We start from the raw sequence: 25,433 nt of genomic DNA, 5'->3' as shown, positions 1-25,433 counted from the left end.
ATTTCAATGAAAATGGGAATAGGGCCATATTTATCAGGCTTTGAGCAACAATACTTCAACAAATGGAGCTATCCTGGACTGCTTCTCAGATGGTTTTGCCTTTGTATTTCAGTGCACTCCAGTTGTGCTGCGTACCTGGTTCTGTAGTGTTTCCTGTGCACTAACATGAGATAGGAAACTAATTGATGCTATAGCTGTCGTTACATAATTTGGTAATTATGTTCATTGTTTCTTAGTAACTTAATGTATTTCCAAGTCCTCCCTTGAGCCTGAGTTAAATGCCATTCAGTTGCAGGATATGCCATACACATTATTACAGGTTAGGGACCGGACATAGCTTTGAAGGCTTCAATGTGATTTCCTAAGCCTGGCTTTTAAAGCATGCTCCGAGGTAGTTTTACTTTTAAAATGCATGAAATGGGCAAGAATGAGAAGGGTTTGTTTTAAAAGGAACAGATGATTGGACTTTTACCCTTTCAGTCTTGGAAAAGTTTTGGCATAAATCCTCCCTCATTCTGCTGGTAAATATATTCTTCTTGCTGTAAGCTAGGAAGAAATGAGGGAGTTTGGCAGGTTGCTAGAGTGGCTGCTTTTTGTAACAGTGGTTAAAAATGTTTGTTTTTAAGGATCATATATTAACATCAGCTCCCTACGGCAATATCTACACTGGAAAATTGAACCAGTGCAATAGAAGTGTTTGCTTTGAAAGTGTTAGGTCTTCCTGTGCTTTTATGCTTATGGCAGGGGTGGGCAAACTACGGCCTGCGGGCCGGATCCGGCCCATCAGGGCTTTGGATCCGGCCCGCAGGATTGCCCCCCATGGTGCCACAGGCCCCATGCCACTCTCAGAAGCAGCTGGCACCAAGTTCCTGGGGCCCCTGGGTGGGCAGAGGGCTCTGTGCATTGCCCTTGCCTCCAGGCACCGCCCCTCGCAGTTCCCATTGGCCGGGAACGGGGAACCACAGCCAATGGGTGCTTCTGGGGAGGTATCTGGAGGCGTGGCAAGGGCAGTGCGTGGAGCCTGTGACTCCCCCCCCCGCCCCCGGGCTGCGCAGGGATGTGGTGCCGGCCACTTCCCAGAGCGGCGTGGTGTGGCCAGGGCAGGCATGCAGGGAGCTTGCCCTGGCCCCGGTGCGCGCTGATGCCACCCCGGAGCCGCTTTAGGTAAGCGGCGCTAGGCCAGAGCCCCAACTCCCTGCCTGCACATCGCACCCCTCCTGCACCCCAACTCCCTGCCCTGAGCCCCCATCGCTTCCTGCACCCCAACCCCTTGCCCTGAGCTCCCTCCTGCACTCTGCACCCCTCTTGCACCCCAGCCTCCTTCCCTGAGCCCCTCATACACCCCACACCCCTCCTCTGCCCCAATCCCTTGCCCTGAGCCCGCTCCTGCACACTGCACTCCCTCCCGCACCCCAACCCCTTGGCCCGGCCCTGTATACAATTTCCCCACCCAGATGTGGCCCTCGGCACAAAAAGTTTGCCCACCCCGGGCTTATGGTGTTGAGCTGAGTGACTGTAGCATGAGTCAAAAGACACCAGACTCCATGTACTTAAGGAGAGAACTAGGATGACCTCCAGGTTCCTATCAGGAGTTCATCACTTTGTTCCTCCTAAAACAACGTATCCTGGTCCAGTCTTGTAACTGGAGAATCAAGAATTCAAGTCAGCTCAGCTCCACAATGCCTGTGTCCTCTATAATGGTGTAGACTGAGCCAGTGTTCATGCTTGCTGAATAGTATTTGGTACACACGTACTCCAGGACGAGCACTTCTGTGTGGGGACATGAAGTGTTTATATCAGTATGTCAGCAGGATCAAGGGGTTCTTGGAATGGTAAACTTCTATAGCCTAGACACTGCCTGTGTGTCTGGAATATTAAACCCACCCTGTTGTGTTGGAATCAAGATTCAGACAGATTGTCCTTCAGGACATATGTGACAGATTCAGATGTGGAAAAAAAAATCTTGTGGGAACTCTGGCTTACCACTCTGCCTCCTGCTCCTAAGGAAGGGGTCATTCTGTAGCAAAGCATTCAAGTTAATTGGTGATGGCAGAGTTGGGGGATTTCACTAGCTGCTGAGTCCTTATAAGGAGTGTGGTTTTGTCCTGAATGGCAGTTGTGGGGAACATCTGTTTAGGGGAAGTGAATTATTCTGATCTCAGGAATTGTCTGCTCTGGATTGGCCTAACCAGTAGTGTGCTACCATCAGAATCCCTTTCTCTGAACCAAGGAATAAGTTACTACTTATCTGTACAAACAGTCTTTCAATCTTCTCTATTCAGACATGATGACCTGCCCTTTATGGTGGTAAGCCCGGATCTCCTGCAATCCTTACTCATGGGGAGCTCCTTTGACTCACGAAAGGAGTTTTCCCTGAATAAGAACGACAGGATTTGATGTGTCGTGTGGTGTTCCAGCTGGAACTGTCCCCTATACTTCCTGGTGCTTTCGCACCTCCTCACAGGGCCTCTTGACAGGTCAGCTGGGTTTAGTTGGAGATCAGCCTGGCTGCAGCATTGTGAGCTTGAAAAGCTTATGCAGAGAACCCAGTATAAGAGGCTTTTCTTTGTGGGGAGGCCTTCCTTAGAAGGCTGGCTGGCTTTCTGCCCTTTCAGGGGCCCAGCCCATGATAGGGAGATCGCACTGTCCCATACTTTGAATACAAGAATTTCTAAAACAAGAGCACTGTGCTGCTGCCATGATGGGTGCCTGGGTATTAACAGACATGAGGGGAATGCCTGGCACAACACATGCTTATTTCAGCAGCAGTCAAAGGTGAAAACAGAGGGACATAAGCATTCTTTCTGCAAACACTGATGTGGGGAAGAAACCCAGGGTGGCTGTTTATATCTTCACAATTAACTATTGTGCCTTCATTGAAAAGAACCCTTGTTTCCTTTCCACCACAATAACAATTAGGTGGGAGGAGGGGTCAAGGAGTTGTTCTGTGATTGGTTTAATATGTACATACTCTGTCTTCATGTCCTGGTGTGTTCTGCAAGTTAACTCAGTAACAAAGGAGCCATTTTGAACTGTAAAGTGCCTAAAGCTCAGCTCAAGGTTAATTCAATACCTGTCTTCTGGGATTTTTTTGTATAAATTGTATGAAGGGGAAAATAAAACTGAATACAGCTGTGTTGGGACCTTGGTTTCTTTGTGGATATTAACATGCTGATTACACAATGTGAGAGACTTACCCTTGCGAAGAAGGTGATAATGTCTGGTTAAGGGGATTCTCTTTTCTGTGTCTGTACAGTGCCCAGCACAATGGGCCATGATCCCTGTTGGGGTATTTAGGGGTTGACATTTCTCTTTGTGGTACTTGTATGCTCCCCAGGAGCATAGTCTCTGAGCACTCAGTGTATTTATTCTCTCAGCACTCTGTAAGGTTGGGAAGTACTTTTATCCCCATTGTACAGATGGGGTACTGAGAAACACCAAATTGACTTGCCCCAGGTTATGCAAAAGTCTGTAGCAGAGCAGGGAATTCAACCTGGGGCTCCAGAGTCCCAAACTTAATACCCAAAGCACTGGGTCATTCTTCCTCTCTATTAGCTATTGTGTAAATATTTAATACTAATACCAAACTTGATTTTTTCTTCCAGTGATTGCTCGTGTGTATTCCACAATAGGTTTGCATGCTCGCCATGTGTATCCGTGCCAGAAGTTTCTCCCCTAGCAACCCCTGGAGTGGCGCCTCCATGGCACGGTATCAGGGGTGCTGTGTGCTCCCCCACCCTCAGTTCCTTCTTGCGGCCAGTGAAGGTGCTTCGGAACTGCTCTGCTCCAGCTTTGCTGTAGCTCATCCCCAAAACTGTTTGTTCGTTCAGTGTTGGTACCTGTAGTTAGTTGTTTGGTTTAGTTTAGTTTAGCTAGAGCGCCCGGGCCAGGGCATGCCCTGTGCCCCAGGTTTTAAGTCTTGCGGCACTTGCAGGTGATCTGTGCCAGTGAGGAATCCACACACGGACTGTTTATGCTGTTTGGGGGAAACCCATCTCAGCGATCACGGTAAGATTTGCAAGTCATTTCAGCCTCTGACCAAGAGAGAGAGACATTAGGCTCCGGTCTATTCTGATGGAGTTGGCTCTGACCCCGGCTCTGGAGCGTCGCTCCAAGTTGGCACTGGGCGCCACAGTGTTGGTGCGCGGCAACCCTTCAGCATCATCGACTAGTCGGCACCACTCCCCATTCCAGGCTAGGAAGAGGACTTCTTCACCGCGGCACCAGAGTAAACCTGGGACAGAGGCTAGATCCATGTCAGGCAGTCCTTGATCCCCACCAGCCTCTAGGCCTCCGACTCAAGTCGAGCGGAGTAGCCCGGCCCATTTGGAGCAGGCCTCCCCGGATGTCCGGATGCCCTCCTGTCATAAATATAAAGGGAAGGGTAACCACCTTTCTGTATACAGTGCTATAAAGTCCATTCTAGGGCCAGAGGCAAAATCCTTTCACCTGTAAAGGGTTAAGAAACTAAAGTAACCTCGCTGGCACCTGACCCAAAATGACCAATGCGGGGACAAGATACTTTCAAATTTGGAGAGGGGGAAAAGTTTTTTGTCTTTCTGTGTGATACCTTTGCCAGGAACAGATCAAGGACACAAGCCCTTCAACTCCTGTAAAGTTAGTAAGTAATCTATCTAGAAAATGCATTAAGTTTTTCTTTATTTTGGCTTGTAAATTCACTGTGCTGGAGGGAATGTGTATTCCTGTTTGTGTCTTTTTGTAACTTAAGCTTTTGCCTAGAGGGATTCTCTGTTTTGAATCTGATAACCCTGTAAATTATTTACCATCCTGATTTTACGGAGGAGATTCTTTTACCTTTAAATAAAATTCTTCTTTTAAGAACCTGATGGATTTTTCATTGTTCTTAAGATCCAAGGGTTTGGGTCTGTGTTCACTTGTACCAATTGGTGACAATATTATTATCAAGCCTTCCCCAGGAAAGGGGGTGTAGGGCTTGGGAGAATAGGACTCCAAGTGGTCCTTTCCCTGTTCTTTGTCGAAAACGCTTGGTGGTGGCAGTGTTTTACCTAATCCAAGGCAAAGACTTTGTGTCTTGCGGAAGTTTTAACCTAAGCTGGTAGAAATAAACTTAGGGGGTCTTTCATGCGGGTCCCCCACATCTGTACCCTAGAGTTCAGAGTGGGGAAGGAAACTTGACACCTCCACACCGGAGGCCCTGCAGGCGGCCCGGGATGTTATGTCCATGTGAGTACCAGGAACACAGCCAATGTCGGCCCCGCGGTCCAGAGGCAAGCCGCCACTGGGATCTCCACAGTCACCCGCAGCTCGGTACCGGTCTCAGTTGAGGGAACGTTCATGACGCCATTCACCGCCCAGCATCCTTTCAGGCCCACCAGGCTGGTTGGGTTCTGTCTGACCGAGACCCTCAGCATGGCTCCGCCTTGAGTAGCGAACACCAACGGGACTGAGGCAGACAACGGTAAGGGTCCTCGTCTCGGAGGGGCTATCACAGCTGGTCACGGCATGAACGTCAACGTCCTTCCTGTTTGACGTCCTGCTCCAGGATCCCGCTACGGCACTGCCTTCGCAGGTCTGCCCGCTGGAGCCGATCGAGGAGCAGCTGTTACCAACGGTATCGGTCCTCCATGTCAGGATTGTGGTCCCATAGTCGGCATCGCTCCCAATGCCGCCGCTCCTCCCTGTCCAGGGACAGCTGCAGGTTGTATGTCAGCCCATCCTTTCTTCGTAGTCGTCCATCGATGGACCAGGCCAAACAGCCGGCTCCACCGGTGTCCCAGCAGGTGCAGGAGCACCGGGCCCTGTGGCTGGCCCAGTGGTACCAGTGGGCACCATGGCCCCCGAAGCAGCCCCTGGTGGGGGCTTGCTCAGTGATCAGAGCCTCAGAAGGACCATTGGCCTCCCTCTCCAGACCCCCAAGAAAGGAGTCAGTGGGACATACATCATATTCTATGATTCTGTCAGGGTTGGAAGGGACCTCAGGAGCTCATCTAGTACAACAGCCTGCTCAAAGCAGGACCAATCCCCAATTATATCATCCCAGCCAGGGCTTTGTCAAGCCTGACCTTAAAAACCTCTAAGGAAGGAGATTCCACCGCCTCCCTAGGTAATGCATTCCAGTGCTTCACCACCCTCCTAGTGAAAAAGTTTTTCCTAATATCCAACCTAAACCTCCCCCACTGCAACTTGAGACCATTACTCCTCGTTCTGTCATCTGCTACCACTGAGAACAGTCTAGATCCATCCTCTTTGGAACCCCCTTTCAGGTAACTGAAAGCAGCTATCAAATCCCCTCTCATTCTTTTGCAGATTAAACCATCCCAGTTCCCTCGGCCTCTCCTCATAAGTCATGTGTTCCAGTACCCTAATCATTTTTGTTGCCCTCCGCTGGACGCTTTCCAGTGTTTCCACATCCTTCTTGTAGCGTGGGGCCCAAAACTGGACACAGTACTCCAGATGAGGCCTCACCAATGTCGAATAGAGGGGAATGGTCACGTCCCTTGATCTGCTGGCAATGCCCCTACTTATATAGCCCAAAATGCCTTTAGCCTTCTTGGCAACAAGGGCACACTGTTGACTCATATCCAGCTTCTTGTCCACTGTAACCCCTAAGTCCTTTTCTGCAGAACGGCTGTCTAGCCACTCAGTCCCTAGTCTGTAGTAGCGCATGGGATTCTTCCGTCCTAAGTGCAGGACTCTGCAGTTGTCCTTGTTGAACCTCATCAGATTTCTTCTGGCCCAATCCTCTGATTTGTCTAGGTTCCTCTGTATCCTATCCCTATCCTCCAGCGTATCTACCACTCGGCACCGTGCCTGGAGATGGACCAGGTGGTGGACCCTCCAGTGCCTGTGGACATGCAAAGTACCACACCGTCCTTCTCACCCTCCCCGGATGAGGCAATTATGGCCACTCCTCCCTCCGTCCCACAGGAGGACTTTCAGACCCATCAAGAACTCTTAAAGTGGCATCAAGCCTCCACCTCGAAGCAGAGGAGATGGAGGAGCCCTCTGACTCCCTGTTTAATGTACTGTCCTCCTCGGCACTGTGCTGGGTAGCCTTGCCTCTCCATGAAGGGGTGGCGAAAATTTCAAATGCCCTGTAGCAAACTCCGGCCTCATTGGCCCCCATCTCTAAGAGAGCACAATGCAAGTATTTTGTACCCGCAAAGGGGCATGAATACTTATACACCCACCCTGCTCCTAACTCCCTGGTGGTCGAGTCGGTCAACCACAGGGAATGGCAGGGCCAACCAGCCCCTACTCCGAAAAATAAAGATTGAAGGAGGCTGGACTCATTTGGAAGAAAAATGTATTCATCCTCAAGCTTTCAGTTATGGGTGGCAAACACCCAGGCTCTCCTGGGCCAGTATGAGTTCAATCTGTGGGACTCCCTGCCCAAGTTCAAGAACTTCCTCCAGGAGCGCAACAGGAAAGAGTTCAAAGCGCTGGTGGAGGAGGGCACAGTGGCTGCCAGGGCAACCCTGCAGGCAGCTTTGGATACAGCAGACACGGCTGCGCAGTCCATGGCCTCTGCGGTGTCCATGAGAAGGGCGTCGTGGCTCCTGCTCTCTGGCTGTCCATCGAGAGACAGACCTCCCTGCAGGACCTGCCATTTGACGGCAAAGCTCTGTTTGCGGAACAAATGGATACAAAGCCGCATGGCCTGAAAGACTCCCACATGACTCTCCAGACTCTGGGTCTCTATGTTCTGGCTCCAGCTAAACCTAATTTCAAGCCGCAGCAGACTCTCGCTCAGGCCACCCATTCAAAATACGAGACTGCTTATAAGAAGTCGAGGGACTATAAGAGGTGCCCGCAGAGGCAGTCTTGGCCTGCGCCCCAGTCTGGGTCCCCCAAGAGCAAGCAAGCGGGGAAAAGGTGGTTTTGATGGGACGCCCAGGGGCACCCTGCCAGTTCTCATCAGGGATCCACCCTCAATAAAGCTTCCTTTCTCCAATTGGTTGTGTTTTCTCCTCCCGGAGTGCTCGCGGGTGTCCTCAGACCGATGGGTCCTCAACACCATCTCCCAGCGCTACACCCTCCAGTTTACTTCCTTCCCGCCCAACAACCTCCACCCCCATCCCTCCTGGGGACCCCTCACATGAGGTTCTGCTCGAGCAGGGGTGGGGTGGCTTCTGGGCCCAGAAGCTGTGGAAGCAGTACCGGGGGAGTTCAAAGGCAAGATGTACTACTCCCGCTATTTCCTTATCCAAAAGGCCAAAACGGGGGTCAGGCCCATCTTGGACCTGCGACGCCTGAACCAGTACATGGTGAAGCTCAAGTTCTGCATGGTCTCCCTGGCCTCCATCATCCCCTCCCTGGATGCCAGGGAGTGCTACGCCGCCTTTGATCTGCAGGATGCGTAGTTCCACGTTCATATATTTGAGGGGCACAGATGCTTCCTCCGTTTCACGGGATGTGGGGAACGTTCAGACCGAAGGTCTGTGGTTGGCTCAGGATCTGACCCTCCACATAAACATCAAAGAGCTCAGGGTGGTACGGCTGGCATGCGTGACCTTCCACTCGCACCTGGAGGGCCAGGTGGTCAGGGTCCTCACAGACAACACGGCCTCAGTGTTCTACATTAACAGGCAAGGTGGGGCCCAATCCTCTGCTGTGAAGCCCTCAGGCTTTGGGACTTTTGTATAGCCCACATCATCTTCCTACAGGCCTTCCATCTGCCGGGCGCCCGGAATGCACAGGTGGATCGCTTGAGCAGGGACTTCTCCATTCAGCATGAGTGGCCTCTCCACCCAGAGGTGGTACACAGACTCTTCCACGTGTGGGGAACTCCCCCGGTGGACCTGTTTGTGACTCAGGAGAACCGTTGCTGTCCCCAGTTCTGCTCCAGGAGGGGGCTGGGACGGGGCGCTATCTTTGATACCTTCCTCCTGACCTGGTCAAGTCAGTTTCTCTGCCTTTCCCCCATTCCCGCTGATCAGCAAGGTCCTGGAAAAGATAAAGACTAGACAAGGCCCGGGTCCTTCTGATTGCACCAGAATGGCCCAGGCAGCATTGGTGCGGGACCCTCATGGGCCTGGCGGTCGCCCCGCCGTGGCCGTTGCCATCTTGCCCAGACCTGCTCTCCTGGGACCAGGACTTGCTTTCCTCCACTCCAACCCAGTGGCACTCCACCTCACAGCATGGCTGCTCAATGGTTAGATAGGGAGGAAAGGATATGTTCGGAAAGGGTTCAGCGCGTCCTCCTGGAAAGCAGGCAGCCCTCCATGTGCCAAACCTACTTGGCAAAGTGGGCTCGGTTTTCCAGATGTGTGGACAAGTGGGGCATTTCCTTGGTGGCTGCCCCAATCCATCTTATTCTGGAATACCTCCTTCACCTTAAAGCCCAGGGCCTGGCACCCTCATCAGTCAAGGTGCACCTAGGGGCCATATCAGCTTTCCATCCGCCGGTGCAGGGCCAAAGGGTATTTTCCCTTGCTATGACTGGCCAATTCCTTAAGGGGTTGGATTGTCTCTTCCCGTATGTTAGGTCCCCAGTGGGACCTAAACCTGGTGTTGGCCCGTCTCGCCTGTTTGAGCCGCTAGCCATGTGCTCCTGGTCACACCTCTCGTGCAAGGTGGCCTTCCTGGTGGCGATCACATCAGCTAGGCGGTTCTCGGAACTCAGGGCACTGACCTCTGAGCCCCCGTATACGGTGTTTCATAAAGATAAGGTCCAGCTTCGCCCACATCCTTCATTCCTCCCGAAGGTGGTCTCCGTCTATCACATGGGTCAGGACATTTTTCTACTGATCCTCTGCCCCAAGTCCCATGCGTTCAGTGAGGAGCACCGCCTCCACATGCTGGATGTGAGACAGGCTCTGGCTTTTTACCTGGAGCGGACTAAGCCGTTCAGAAAGTCCTCACAACTGTTCATCACCTTGGCTGAGTGCATGAAAGGTTGGCTGATCTCCACTCAGCGGCTTTCCAACTGGATCATCTTGTGCATCCGTACCTCTGATGACCTGGCGGGAATCCCTCCGCCACCAATTGTGAAAGCGCACTCGACTAGGGCAGAGGCCTCGTCGGCTGCCTATTTGGCCCATGTCCACATTCAGGATATTTGTAGGTCTTCAGTTAACATGTTCACCTCGCATTTTGCAGTTCTCTCTCAGACCAGGGAGGATGCCAGGTTCAGTAGGGCTGTTCTCTGTCCTGAGACTTTGTGAACTCCTTCCCACCTCCTACAGATATAGCTTGGAATAACCTATTGTGGAATACACATGAGCAATCATAGAATATCAGGGTTGGAAGGGACCTCAGGAGGTCATCTAGTCCAAACCCCTGCTTAAAGCAGGACCAATCCCCAATTTTTCCCCAGATCCCTAAATGGCCCCCTCAAGGATTGAACTCACAACCCTGGGTTTAGCAGGCCAATGCTCAAACCACTGAGCTATCCCTCCCCCCGAATCACTCAAAGAAGAAAAGACAGTTACCTTTTCTGTAACTGGTATTCTTTGAGATGTGTTGCTCATGTCCATTCCACATCCCGCCCTCCTTCCCCTCTGTCGGAGTTGTCTGGCAAGAAGGAACTGAGGGTGGGGGGAGAGTGCAGCGCCCCTTATGCTGTGCCATGGAGGCCCCACTCCAGGGGTCGCTAGGGCACTCCCCCTACGGGTACTGCTAGGGGAAAAACTTCCAGCACCGGTGCATGTGGCGAGCACGCACACCTATTGTGGAATAGACATGAGCAACACATCTCAAAGAACACCAGTAACTGTCTTTTTCATAGGTCTGTGCTTCAGTTTGTTCATTTGATTGTCTACATCATAAGAGTTCAAATCACACATCTCCTTCATTCAACCCTGCCACAGTTTAGTTCTTAATATGTCTTTCTGTGGCCCACTAGGAACAACCCTACTTAAAGAGACGACCCACTGCTATAGGCCTCTGGAATTGTATATGCAACAAGCACGGTGCATCGCGTCACCGCTAGTTGCTATTGCTTTCCTCAGGTATTCCAGGATTTAAAACAGTTCTGGATTAAAGACCAGTTTACGTGGAGTTTGGTTTCAGGGGGTTCAGGACATAGAATCATAGAATATCAGGGTTGGAAGGGACCTCAGAAGGTCATCTAGTCCAACCCCCTGCTCAAAGCAGGACCAAGCCCCAATTTTTGCCCCAGATCCCTAAATGGCCCCCTCAAGGATTGAACTCACAACCCTGGGTTTAGCAGGCCAATGCTCAAACCACTGAGCTATCCCTCCCCCCCATGGTGGTGGAGTGCAAAGCTAAGCATATCCATTCCACTGCTCCTCTAGAGACAGGGATCAAATAAATCTATCACATTTGGGAGAGTGAGCTGGGAACTTGTCTTTGAGCTTGTCTCCTACCCATGGATCGCTGAGGGGAAAATGCTACAGCCGCTGTAGCGCTTCAATGTAGCTGCTACCTATGCTGTTGGTGTAGGTAGTTCACCTTCCCAAGGTGGATTCGACAGAAGAATTCTTCCATCAACCAAGTGCTGTCTGCATCGGGGTTAGATCAATGTAGTTACATCTCTCAGATGTGGATTTTTCACACCTTATTTTATACCAGTATAAAAGGCTACTGTAGACCAGGCCTAAATCATCTTTGCTCTGGTTTTCCTTTTCCTTGTTGGTGTCTCAGTTCCCTCCATCCTCTTTCTGTTGTATCCAGCATGCAATAAGGACTCTATGCTGCTTCCTAGGGTATGCTTTGTCTTCCTGGGGCAAGAGGGCAATGAAAGACAAACCTGAACTTTAGTGTGTCCGGCCACCTGATCAACATGGAACATTGGTTCTCAGAGGAGAGTCTTTCACTTCTGAAGCCTGGAGGATACAGTTGTGTTTTAGAAGCTGAGGAGGGAGGAGACCTAAAAGGAATGCAGTGATGAGACTCTTCAGGATTCCATGTAGTTAGCCTTCCCTGGCCTGGGTATGCAAAGAGATTTCCATTTGTTGTCCTTCCCTACTCATACCCAAGCTCTGTGCTGCCTTTGCATTTCATCACCACCTCGTTAACTGCGCAGGGCTTTCACTGTGAGCTCTCTGCTCCTAACTATATAAAAACCATTAAGGTGCTGTACAATAACCAATCCCAAACACTGAAACAAAGAGAGAAGCTGCCCAATATTCTGCCCACCCGAAGCAAAGACGACATAAGTGCTGCTTTCTGCTCCAGTTAGCAAATCTATGCAGTGAATGACCCGCTGGGCCAGAACAAAGCAGCCAAAGGCTCATAACAAAACCTCGCAAATAATAACCCTGGGGCAGGAGCTGGGCTTTCCCAGATTTACTGCCATGGGGTGAGAGCTGCTGGACCCACTTGCTAGATCCAGTTGTAAAACAAACCAGCAGTGTAACTTTGAAGACAAGTTCTGAACAAACCCCAGGCTGCAGGTCGTTGGTTCTCTAATTGCAGCAAGTGCTGATGGTTAAAGCAGAAGGAGGAGAGAGGATATGTGAGTCACATGGGGTCTGTGGTTGTCTCCCTTCTGATTAGGGGTGAAGGCACAGGGACAGGCAGGCTGGTGAGGGTAGCAAAGAGCAGCAAGCATTAACAACACTGGCTGTAGCTGATACTGTAGGTAGGAGAATCTCACTGTCTGCTCCTTAAAAGCTTTGCATAGCCACACGTGTGGATTTTCCCAAAGACTCCCTTGACCCTGCTGACTGGGGGGCCTGTCAGGCTGTGCCACGTTGGCTTAAAAGTGCCTTTATAAAGAAGAGGAAGAAAAGGTTGATCTGTTATTTGGACTGTGACACTCATGCTTTGCCATCTCTGTTGGGCTTGTTATGGCGGGTTTGAATGTTTCCATTGCCTTCTTTCTCTCAGTTGTGGCTATTTGTGAGGTGGTCAGGCAGGTTTCCAAGAGACTTCTGCCTCTTGGAGTGTACCGTGATCTTGTCAGAGAACTGGTCAGCTCATTACAGTTGTGTGCTTGCTGCCTTGAGCTGAGGATGCTGATGGATATTGGTCCCTGGGGTGGTGGCTTTGGCCCAGATGTGATTCTGACCCTCCGCTTCATTCTCTACTTGATTCATGGTGTGTCTTTTGATGGAGCTTCTGCTAACCCCACTGTCACTCTCCAAGAATTCCTGGTCATGGATTCCTCCTTTGTGGTTACTGCTGTCAAACTTCTGGTCCAGTATGTGGGAATGGAGGCAGCTGGGATTCTCACCACACACTACTGGTCCTGGGAGCTGACTGACTTCCACCTCATCCAGAATCTAATGGCCCTGGATTGCAATTCCTCTATCCATACCTCTTTGTACCATGGCATCTTTGTGGAAGGTGTCTGCTCTTTCTTTTTCCATTTGGTGGCTCTCAAGTTCCAGCACAATGACCCTCGGTACAGAGCGCCCATCCTGGCAGTGACTGTGACCACCCTGGCTTACACAGGTGAGGAGCTTTCTACATTTCTTTCCCCCCCTGTAACATCTTGGTGTAAATACAAGAAAGGAACATTAATGAAACTCGGGGAGCTAATGCATTGGCTTTTCAGCTCCAGGGACCTACAGCTATGTAGTGGTTAGCTCACAGCCAGTGCTAGTTTGGATTCAACTCTACTCATGTTGCTAAAATCAGCATCTGAGCAGGTACAGCTGGCAGTCTTTACTCAAGATGGGGCTTCCCATGAACTTGGTACATCCACTACATATTAGGAGCCCCCTGCATGCTAGGGGAACAGAGTGCAGCACTGAATAGAGGACAAATGTTCCTACCTGTGGCTCTTGTATGGCCCCCCCTTACAGTAATATCCGAGCGCATCAGCCAGCCCTCCACATGGCGTGTGAGTGCTGTTATCCCCATTGTACGGATGGGAGCGGAGAGACTGAGTGACTTGCCTGAGTCAAACGGAGTCTGTGATAAAGCAGGGACTTGAACCTACATCCCAAGCTAGGACCCAAAGCACAATACCATTTTGCACACTGAGCTTTGCTGCCTTCTGTGGAGCCCGGAGACCCCCAGCCCAGGAGACAGAAGGATGTGTTTGTCACGGGGGAGAGAGGCTTAGTGGGATGGAGCCAAGCTAGGGTGCAGTTCGGTGGAGTTTCTGGCTGGTCAAAAGGAGACAGCTGGAGGACTGGCCCACATGGGTCTGTCAAGCCCCCGACCAGCACTGAGCTTTCAAATCAGTGCCGTACATCAGGGGGTTGCTGACCTACTGCTCAGGGGATGGGAGAATAGCTCAGAACCAAAGGCAGTTCCCAGACCCAGCTGCTAATATGGAGATAAGGTTGTAATTCTAGATCCATAAACCAAAGGGGAAGAGTTACCAACACACGTGCCTCGAAGCCAGGAAAATTCAAAGGGAAGCTTACACTCCAAAAATAAACATCAGGAAGCACAGCAATGCACAGTTAAGGTCACCTCTCTTCTCCACTCCTCACCTCCCCCCACAAAACAATCTTAACCCCACCTTTGTGTGACCACCCACTCTCCTCCCAAGATCTTGGTAGTTAGACACCTAGACACAACGTTTAATGTGTAATGAAAGAGGGGGTGGGGCTCAAGCAGTTCTTTTTACTTTCATAACAGATGGGCCAAGCCCAGTGGTGCTGCCGGGGCTCTGAACTGCCAGGCCCAGAGGTGCCAGGGCTCAGCCCTGGCAAGTCCCAGCACAAATTAAGCACTGCTCATACACCATACATCTCCAGGATTGGTAGTTCATTGGTAGAAGGGCCCATTATGACCATCTAGCCAGACCCCCTGTGTAATACAAGCCAAAGGATTTCACTCAGGGATTTCTATGCCTAACCAATGTAGAAAAATATCCGGGTCTTGATTTTAAACATTTCAAGTCATGGAGAATCCACCGTGCCTCTAGGCAAGTCAGTTCCAGTCGTTATTTACCTTCAGTGGATTTTTTTTTTAAACCCTGTATTTCTATTCTGAATTTGTCTAGTTTCAGCTTCCCAGCACTGGCCCTTGTTTTGCCTTTTTCTTATTGACTGAAAAGCTGTCTGTCTCCTGTCAGAAATCTCTTCCCCACATAGGTTCTTGTAGACTGTGACCAAGTCACCTCTTAACAATTTCGCTCACTCAGCCCTGCTATGCTGCATGTACTCAACATGTGAACCTGCACGTTACCCACCTGCTCATCTATGGCAGTGGGGTCTCCTCCAGAGATCATCTTTAGTTCTAGCTCCTTGACAAGACAGTAGCACTAGCACACGAGGAACACCATTCAGCAGTCATTTCACCTTCCACTGCTAGGTGGTGATGTTTTACAGCCAGTTTAACCCTTTACTTCTCACTCATCACCTTTCCTTGCAGATATCTTATATGCTGTTTACCCTTGCAGATAGGTAATGTATACTCTGCAGCATTAGCCACAGTGGACATGAGGGTCAGGCTGTCCGGTGCTAGTAGGGTTTGTGGTTTGAACTGTGTCGGTTTCAGAGGTTGGACATTGTGCAGCTAGGAGGCGGGGTGTGTATCTATTTGACATGGAGGCAGGCGTGTTGGGCTGAGTTAAGGTTGTTCAAGGTGACTTGACTCTGCTTTTTCAGAAAGTTCAAACACAAAGTTCTGGCAGTAGAACTTCTCAAATCCTGCCTGTTGCCCAATACCCATTTGTTCAAATCCATGTCAAACAAGTGAGACCCATTACACTATTTGTTTTCTTCTTTCACAGCTGGGCCTTTCACAGGGGCCTTTTTCAACCCCACCCTGGCCTCCATGGTTACTTTTCACTGCTCTGGGAACATCCTGCAAGAATACATCCAGGTTTACTGGCTGGGACCCCTCACAGGTGAGCTGTGTTCAGGGTACGAGTAGGTGCAGGAGGTATTGCTGACTGGCCATGCTGGACCACAACCTAGAGAGTGGGGCAGAGGATGTGGCTGGGGTGGAGCCTCTCTAGCATGTCTGCCATGTTAGTGAATCTGCATGAAAGGGACAAGTATTGAGCATAGAAATTGGGAACTCCGGCTGGTATGTGGCAACTCCTTGTGTTCTTATTTATTATGGGGGGAGGCTAGTCTTGCCATTGGAGCCAGATGCTCCTTGCCCTTCCCAGCACCCCTCTTCCCCATCAGCCAGGCTGGAACTCTGCGACACCAAAACTGAGCCGCATTAAATGTCATTTGCCAAACACTGGCTGGGGTAGGGGTGGCACTTTGCAAAGCATGAGGCAGATGGGACTTAGAGGGGTGGGAGAGATGACAGGGTTAAAGACATGGTGAAGATCACATCTCGTGGAGCTATATTGTTGCAGGCTATCTGCAGACTCAGGAAGACCATGCTGTGGCAGTTTCACTCGGTCTGTAATTTGAAGGTTATCCTCACAGCCATAAGCCCCAGATATGTAATTTGTGAAATGAAGCTTATATTCTGCAGCACCAGACGGCTGCTTCCAAAGAAAACGGATTCACTTCGGCCATTCTTTTGTGACCTGGACCAATCCCAGCCCCGCTTTTGCAGGTGGAACACTTCTCTGTTAAATCCTCTTGCTGTTCTGGCGTTTGACAGTACCATGTGCTAGTAGCAGAGACTCCAGCGGCTTTTGGTCCAGTTGGGGCAGGTGCCATCTGGCCCGAGGAGAGGTTGGGTGGTGTGTGTCAAAGGATGGGACAGGGAGATGGTAAATGACATGGCTTAATCCCCCTGTTTCTGCTTTCAGGGATGCTCACATCCCTTCTCTTGTACCAGGGGACGATCCCAAGGCTCTTCCAGAAGAACCTTCTTTACAGCCCGAAGAGCAAATACCGGACGCCCAAGGGGAAGGCTGTGCCTGCGCTCAAACAGACAGAAGACAATGGGGAAGGGCAGCCGCAGCTGTGAACCAAGCCCCAGAGCTGAGTGAAGGGTGTGAGAGGGTCCCCTAGCCGCTGCCCATCTCTCCCTTCCATCGGGCCCCTCCCATGGCCAGAGTGACAGGAGCTGGGACTGAAGACACCTGGCCAGCTCTGTGATGTGTGAGCAAGTGCTCGCTGGGGGCACCACCGGCTTTTCATGCCACTGTGTAAGTGTACCAGCTGTTTTGGCCACATGAGAGCAATCCCTCAGTGCTGGCCCATGGAGATCTGGCTGTGAAAGCCCCCAGAGAACGTCGCCAGCTACCGTGCACACCACACCACTCTGCTGCTGGTCAGATCACAGGCTCCAATACTGTGCCATAAGCACGACCTAAAGGGCACGTGCCTTCCACCCAGTGCACACCCCTCCTTCCTGACCTTCCCCAGCCCATCTCCCCAGGGGGAAAGAAATCACCACCACCGTTCTGCTCCCTCAGTGCAGCCAGGCATCCACCCATCTCGCTCCCCACCGGAAGGGCTGTTGCTGTTGCAGGGTCTCAGGGCTGCGCCCACACGTGTCTGTCCACTCTCTGGCTCAAACCCTGTCATGTCACTGCCATTGAATACAAATGTTACCTCCAGATAGTGGAGCAAGTCCCCACTAGGCATCTGTCTCTAGTGGCACATTAATTTCTTCCCCTGGAACATCCATGCACTGTCCTTTTAAAAATAGAAAGCAAAGCAGTGACTGCTCAGTGAAACAGCCCATTCCAAAGTGTCCTGCACCGTTTCACAACTGGCCCCTCTGTCCTAGAGGGGCTTGGGTGTCAGAAAGTTTTTCCTGCTTCACTCCAGCCTCGATGGTGAATCCAGTCCCCAGGCTTAGCCCAGCCCCACAGGGGCTGTCTGTTTCTCCTTTGCCAATAGTGATACAAGCTGAGCGGGAAAGCCGGCTGTAATTGCTGCCCCTAGATAACGGGTTGTACTCTAAGGGGGAAATTCACCCCAGAGGAGACACCCACACCCTGAGTTACAGGATCAGGTGGACCATGAGCAACCCCAGCCCTGGAGAACAGCTCGGTGTGCGCTGGAGATGACTGAACTTGCTGTTTTTCTCAGTTATGGTTTCTCCTGATTGTTTCTCAGCTCCACAAAGCTGGCAAAGTCTCTGGGGTGCTAATCAGTGGCCAGATTGTTACCCAGCAGGAGAGGGGAGGGGCCTTGTTAATGAAACCATTATTTTCATGTGCCTTAAGAGCCTATCTGTAAATCCAGCCCATCTGCTGACTGCACTGGCTGGCTGGCAAAGTGAGTGCTGGGTCCTGCTCAAGGGCCCCGGGATGGCCCTGCAGCTGTGCTGTGCTAGGGAACAGAGTGGGTTTGCAATACATGTGAGCCAGTCATGCTTCTCTATTGCTGTGCTGTGTGCCAGGGAAGTTATACAGACTAATCTGAGGCCCCACTAGGTCTTGTTCCCAAATGAGGCCCCCACTCCGGTTCATTCAGCACGCTGACTTTGAGCTCTTGTGCCCAGCCTTGCCAGCTCCACGCAGAACCCAGAAGGGGACAAGGGAAACGATGAGGTTCTATGATCTGAGGGCCCTGTGATCAAGCGCCCCAATTGTTATGCAATACCTGCCCCTTCATGGGAGAGTCCCTAATATTGTGCAGAGCCAAGAACTCTCAAATGCACAAACTGAGGACAAAATTGTTGTCTCACTTGTGAATTCCAACCGGTTTTATCAACTCCTGCAGTGTGCAAGGTGATTCTCTTCTCTGGGGTCATGAGACAGTGATTCTGTAGCATGGGCTGGGTTTACACGTGCAGCATCCAGTGGTGAAAGTAAGCAGGTTCGGTCTGGTAAAGCTTACCGGCAAAAGCCGGTACGCCATGCCAGATAAGACCGGCTTCCCTGGTGATGATTTAAAGGGCCCAGTGCTCCTGCCACTGCGGGGAGCCCCGGACTCTTTAAAGCGCCACGAGAGCTCTGGCAGCGGGGCTTCAGCAGGGATTTAAAATGCCTGGAGCTCTGCAGCGGCTGGAGCCCCGGGCCCTTTAATTCACCGCTGAGCCCCGGGGCTCCTAGCTGCCTCTGCAGCTGGTAGCTCCGGGGTGATTTAAAGGCCCCACGGCTCCCAGGCAGAGCCACGGGGCCTTTAAATCACCTCTTCCAGTTGAGACCTCGCCCCCACTCAGGACTGTGGCGTACCGGTAAGTCCTTTAAGTGACTTTCACCCCTGGCAGCATCCCTCCAGCACGTGTGATTGTTCTGTGATAAATGGTCAAGACGAGCTTCCAAGCTGTAAACGGCCACCTCATGTGACCAATCCAGACCCAAGACCCAGCTGGGCAGCAGGGCTTGGAAGGGCTGTAGAAGGAACATCACGTGCTGCTCAACAGTGCTCCCTGGGCCCAATTTGAGCATTGCACTGAGCTACAAGAGTGTGGCTTGGCCAGTTCTCTGCTAGAAGTGCGGATACTGGGGTGAGTCCTTCAAGGGTGCAGAGTTAAGAATTAACTGGGCATTTTAAGGGCTCAGGAGACTTTGTAGGGCAAAACTGTGGTTTACCATCAGCCCCTTTTCCTACCTGGTACTAAGAGCTGGTTTGGTAAAATTGAGGGGACTGGTCCCTGGCTGGACTCCTATGTGCTCCTGGAGCACAAATAATAACAGACAGCTGCAGCAGCACAGGAGCTAGCAAAGAGAGCTGTAAACAGGGGAGTTTCAGTGGGAGCTCTGTTGGAGGAGAAGATTAACAGGATTTAGGTGAGAAGGCTACGACAGATACAGCAGTGGGAGTGACCCATGTAGCGGAAGACACAATGAGGATGACTGGATGTGGAAGCTGCGGTATGCACATGATCCTGGAGGGGGCACCTGGTAAGAGTTTTCTCTCATGAAGTGCCGTCTGATAGAGCTGATGGAGGAAAAGATCGAAGGTTTGGAGATGCAGGTGGAAAGTCTGGTTGAGTTTAGAAAGGGGTTCGAGCAGATTATGGAGCAAAGACATGAGGTATCTGAAGGGAAAAGCTCAGACTTGCAGATGGAAGCAGGACTGAGGAATTCTGAGGGGAGACTGCTGGGTGAGGAAAGTGGTCAGTGGAAGCATGTGACTAAAAGAACCAGGTAGAGGAAAAGATGGGCTAGTGAAGGAGACATAGAGCTCAAGAACAGGTTTGCAGAGTTGGAAAATGAAGAAGGGGCTCAGCAGGTAGTCACTGAAGATGGAAGGCCAAGGAAGAGGAGAAGAGCGGCTAGTCCTATAGGAAAAGGGGGAGAGTCAATGGAGACTACACCAAATATGAGCTCTAGGAGGATACAGGATGGGTTGAAGAGGATTACAAGGGAGAATAGGAATGGAAAGAACTTGCAGCCAGAGGGAACAGGGGATAGACTGGAGAATAGCACCGTCACCAGGAAAAGGCAGGTCTATGTGATCTAAATATCTAAACAAATACTTTTGTCTCAGTCTTTAATGAGGCTAATGAGGATCTTAGGGATAATGGTAGCATGACAAATGGGAATGAGGTTATGGAGGTAGATATTACCATATCTGAGGTAGAAGCGAAACTCGAACAGCTTAATGGGACTAAATCAGGGGGCCCAGATAATCTTCATCCAAGAATATTAAAGGAATTGGCACATGAAATTGCAAGCCCATTAGCAAGAATTTTTAATGAATCTGTAAACTCAGGGGTTGTACTGTATGATTGGAGAATTGCTAACATAGTTCCTATTTTTAAGAAAGGAAAAAAACATGATCTGGGTAACTACAGGCCTGTTAGTTTGACATCTGTAGTGTGCAAGGTCTTGGAAAAAATTTTGAAGGAGAAAGTAGTTAAGGACATTGAGGTCAATGGTAAATGGGACAAAATACAACATGGCTTTACAAAAGGTAGATTGTGCCAAACCAACCTGATCTCCTTCTTTGAGAAGGTAACAGATTTTTTAGACAAAGGAAATGCAGTGGATCTAATTTACCTAGATTTCAGTAAGGCGTTTGATACCGTGCCACATAGGGAATTATTAGTTAAATTGGAAAAGATGGGGATCAATATGAAAATTGAAAGGTGGATAAGGAATTGGTTAACAGGGAGACTACGGCGGGTCCTACTGAAAGGTGAACTGTCAGACTGGAGGAGGTTACCAGTGGAGTTCCTCAGGGAGCGGTTTTGGGACCAATCTTATTTAATCTTTTTATTACTGACCTTGGCACAAAAAGTGGGAGTGTGCTAATAAAGTGTGCAGATGATACAAAGCTGGGAGGTATCGCCAATTTAGAGAAGGACCGAGAAATCATACAGGAAGATTTGGATGACTTTGTAAACTGGAGTAATAGTAATAGGATGAAATTTAATAGTGAGAAGTGTAAGGTTATGCATTTAGGGATTAAAAACAAAAATTTTATTTATAAGCTGGGGACGCATCAATTAGAAGTAACGGAGGAGTAGAAGGACCTCGGAGTATTGGTTGATCATAGGATGACTGAGCCGCCAATGTGATATGGCTGTGAAAAAAGCTAATGCGGTCTTGGGATGCATCAGGGGAGGTATTTCCAGTAGAGATAAGGAAGTTTTAGTACCGTTATACAAGGCACTGGTGAGACCTCACCTGGAATACTGTGTGCAGTTCTGGTCTCCCATGTTTAAGAAGGATGAATTCAAACTGGAACAGGTACAGAGAAGGGCTACTAGGATGATCCAAGGAATGGAAAACCTGTCTTATGAAAGGAGACTCAAGGAGCTTGGCTTGTTTAGCCTAACTAAAAAAAGGTTTAGACGAGATATGGTTGCTCTCTATAAATATATCAGAGGGATAAATACCAGAGAGGGAGAGGAATTATTTAAGATCAGTACCAATGTGGACATAAGAACAAATGGATATAAACTGGTCATTGGGAAGTTTAGACTTGAAATTAGACAAAGGTTTCTAACCATCAGAGGAGTGAAGTTTTGGAATAGCCTTCCAAGGGAAGCAGTGGGGGAAAAGACCTATCTGGTTTTAAGATTAAACTCCTTAAGTTTATGTAGGAGATGGTATGATGGGATAACATGATTTTGGTAATTAATTGATCTTTAACTATTCATGGTAAATAGGCGCAATGGCCTGTGATGGGATGTTAGATGGGGAGGGATCTGAGTTACTACAGAGAATTCGTTCCTGGCTGGTGAATCTTGCCCATAGACTCAGGGTTTAGCTGATCGCCATATTTGGGGTTGGGAAGGAATTTTCCTCCAGGGCAGATTGGAATAGGCCCTGGAGGTTTTTCGCCTTCCTCTGTAGCATGGGGCACGGGTCACTTGCTGGAGGATTCTCTGTTCCTTGAAGTCTTTAAACCACGATTTGAGGACTTCAGTAGCTCAGACATAGGTGAGAGGTTTTTCACAGGAGTGGGTGGGTGAGATTCTGTGGCCTGCGTTGTGCAGGAGGTCGGACTAGATGAGCATAATGGTCCCTTCTGACCTTAGTATCTATGAATCTCTGAATAAAACAATTGCATGTTCAAACATAGCCAGAAATGTGCCAGGGAGGGGATCTAGCAGCAGGATTGAATGAGACCCTGCGAGGTTCAAAGGATCCTTCAAGCTCTCCCAGCGAATAGCTGCTTCTTCTTGTTTAACCGAGCACTGAAAACTCGGGTACCAGGAGTGTTTGAGCTGGAGATAAAAACTGGTGAATAATGTGAGTTGCACAGAACTGCCAGGACTTGATTCTGTCTGTTTCATTGCATCCTGTCCTGTTGGCTCCAGGGAGGGCAAAAGGGGACCTTCAAGGTATTTTAAACCCCAGACTGAGATTTTCAAAACGGTCTGAGATTTAGATTCATATTCCATTAAAATCAATGAAAGATGTGTCTAAATCCCACAGACTGCTTTGAAAAATCTCAGCCCTTTTTAACAAGTAAATTAATAGATTCCAAGGCCAGAAGGGACCATGGTGATCGTCCGGTCTGATCTCCTGTGTAGCACAGGCCGCAGAACAGCCCTCCAATAATTCCTAGAGCAGAGCTTTTAGAGAAACATCCAGTATTGATGTAAAAATTGTCAGTGATGGAGAGCTCACCATGACTCTTGGTAAATTGTTCCAATGGTTAATTACTGTCCCTGTTAAAAATGTTCGCCTTATTTCCAGTCTGAATTTGTCTTGCTTCAACTTCCAGCCATTGGATAGTGTTAGCCCTGTAGAAGGCATTGAATGCCCCAAATAGCAGTGTGAAGGGTAATAGAGTACATCAAGTTAAATGTTTTTCCGCAAAATAAATCTCAACTGCTCATTTGCCAAAATACTCCAACCCTATTTATTTGGAGTTTTAAGGGTAATGCAAACCCATTAAAGATGGTTGATGTGCAGCTTCCAGTGTATTGCAGGTAGTTCCACTTATTAATTGATCTGAGTAAATCTCTTGTGATGCTGGACAAAAACTCTTTAAACATTGAACATTGTGGATTAGTAGGAAGCGAGTCCTAAACATGTATTGGTGAAACTTAGTCTGCCATTGTGCAACCCTGATGCTGCTTGGGTTACAAATGACATCACTTATTGGCAAGCAGGGGCTATCGGCAGAAGGCTCAAACGTTCAGTTGTAAGTAAAAGCAAAACCGTTCAGTGTCAAATACAGGTGGTAGATTGACACTAATTTTCACCCTTTGAACTTCCACAAAGCTCAGTGCAGCTTCTTGCATGGACTGCGAACAAGATATTTTGCTCCAGAAACTCTAGGGGAAAGGAAAACTGGATTTACAAGTTATGCTATATCTTTACTGGAATTCTACTGCTCTCAGAAATCTGTAGGGCAAAATGTGAAGTTGTAAAGACAGACAAAAACTACGCTTAGGCCTGGTCTACACTACAGATTTGTCAAATTTAGCAGCGATAAATTGAATGAACCCTGCACCTGTCCACACAATGAAGCCATTTTTGTCGACATAAAGGGCTCTTAAAATGGATTTATGTACTCCTCCCTGATAAGGGGATTAGTGCTGAAATCGACATCACCGTTTTGAATTAGGGCAATTCGATGGTATTGGCCTCTGGGAGCTATCCCACAGTGCACCATTGTGACTGCTCTGGACAGCACTCTGAACTCGGATGCACTGGCCAGGTGTACAGGAAAAGCCCTGGGAACTTTTGAATCTCATTTCCTATTTGGTCAGGAGAGCTCATCAGCACAGGTGACCATGCAGTCCCAGAATCGAAAAAGAGCTCCATCATGGACCGAACAGGAGGTACTGGATCTGATCGCTGTATGGGGAGAGGAATCCATACTATCAGAACTACGTTCCAAAAGACAAAATACCAAAACATTTCAAAAAATCTCCGAGGCATCAGGGATAGAGGCTACAGCAGGGACGCAACACAGTGCCATGTGAAACTTAAGGAGCTCAGACAAGCGAACCAGAAAACCAAAGAATCAGACTGATGCTCCAGGACAGAGCGCCAGACATGCCGCTTCTACGCAAAGCTGCGTGCAATTCTAGGGAGGGCCGCCACCACTACCCCACCCCTCTCCGTGGACTCCGATGATGGGGTACTCTCCGCCATGCCTGAGGATTTTGCGGATGAGGAGGACAACGATGAGCTTGAGGAGAGCACACAGCACACTGTTCTCCCTGACTGCCAGGATCTTTTTATCACCCTGACTGAAATACCCTCCCAACCCAACCAAGCCGGAGAAGGGACCTCTGGTGAGTGTACCTTTTAAATATAATATATGTTATAAAAGCAAGTGTTTTTTAATGATTAAGTAGCCCTGAGGACTTGGGATGCATTCGTGGCCAGTACAGCTACTGGAAAAGTCTGTTAACATGTCTGGGGATGGGGCGGAAATCCTCCAGGGACATCTCCATGAAGCTGTCCTGGAGGTACTCTAAAAGCCTTTGCAGAAGGTTTCTGGGGAGAGCAGCCTTATTCCATCCTCCATGGTGGGACACTTTACCACGCCATGCTAGTAGCAAATAATCTGGTATCATTGCATGACAAAGCCTGGCAGCGTATGGTCCCGGTGTTTGCTGGCATTCAAGCAACATCCATTCTTTATCTCTGCGTTATCCTCAGGAGAGTGATATCGTTCATGGTAACCTGGTTGAAATAGGGGAATTTAATTAAGGGGACATTCAGAGGTGGCCGTTCTTACTGGGCTGTTTGCCTGTGGCTGAAAAGAAATCCTCCCTGCAGTTAGCCAAGCGGCGGGGTGGGGTGAGGTGGGGGAGGGCATTGGCGCTGAGCTGTTCACATTTGGCTTCCCTGATACCAGCCACGCAGTGGGGTGAGGGGTAAAGCAATCATCCCAGAGAATTGGATGCGGGGGGTGGGGGGGGGGGGGAGTTAGTTTGGTTTCTGCCCCTGCATGTTAACAGGAAAATCACAGCACTAAATGGCCAACTCAATGTGCTTTGTTTGGTATGGGAGAGGAGGGCGCTGCTGTTGTGAAAGTTGCAGAAGCCGAAAGACTATGGCTTACCATGGCCACCTGCAAGCTGAATTCTGTTGCCCGGCACTGCGTGTATGATCTCTAACACCAAAGCTGCAAGCACTCAATATAAGATGCAAAATGTGACCTTGTACTAAAATCACATGTGCTATGTAATGTGAATAGTGTTGTTCACCGTGAAAGAGCATAGCCATTTTTCTGTAAAATGTATCTTTTTAAATACTTCACTCCCTTTTTTCCTCCTGCAGCTGCAGATGTTTCAAGCCTCCCTCCTCCGTCCTAAAGGCTATCTCAGATAAGGCAGCGAAAAAAACG

At 49.6% G+C, this 25,433-nt stretch overlaps 1 protein-coding gene across 2 annotated transcripts; it reads left to right on the top strand.

Annotated features, from left to right (window-relative positions):
- The first annotated feature begins 12,512 nt into the window (after positions 1-12,512).
- LOC102945393 (aquaporin-12) lies at positions 12,513-24,372 on the top strand. Of its 2 annotated transcripts, XR_006283821.1 has the most exons (4): positions 12,513-13,344; positions 15,584-15,700; positions 16,571-16,912; positions 23,351-24,372. XR_006283821.1 is itself a non-coding variant. In XM_037909523.2 (3 exons), exons 1-3 carry the CDS (start codon positions 12,738-12,740, stop codon positions 16,729-16,731), a joined length of 885 nt encoding a protein of 294 aa, XP_037765451.1. In that variant the 5' UTR covers positions 12,513-12,737; the 3' UTR covers positions 16,732-17,154. The 2 variants fall into 2 exon arrangements, 1 of the variants encoding a protein (XP_037765451.1); XM_037909523.2 differs by lacking the exon at positions 23,351-24,372 and having other exon boundaries at positions 16,571-17,154.
- Positions 24,373-25,433: the final 1,061 nt, after the last annotated feature.

The sequence above is a fragment of the Chelonia mydas genome, chromosome 9, assembly GCF_015237465.2.
Source record: "Chelonia mydas isolate rCheMyd1 chromosome 9, rCheMyd1.pri.v2, whole genome shotgun sequence".
NCBI lineage: Eukaryota > Metazoa > Chordata > Testudines > Cheloniidae > Chelonia > Chelonia mydas.
This window is presented reverse-complemented; position numbering and strand designations above follow the sequence as displayed.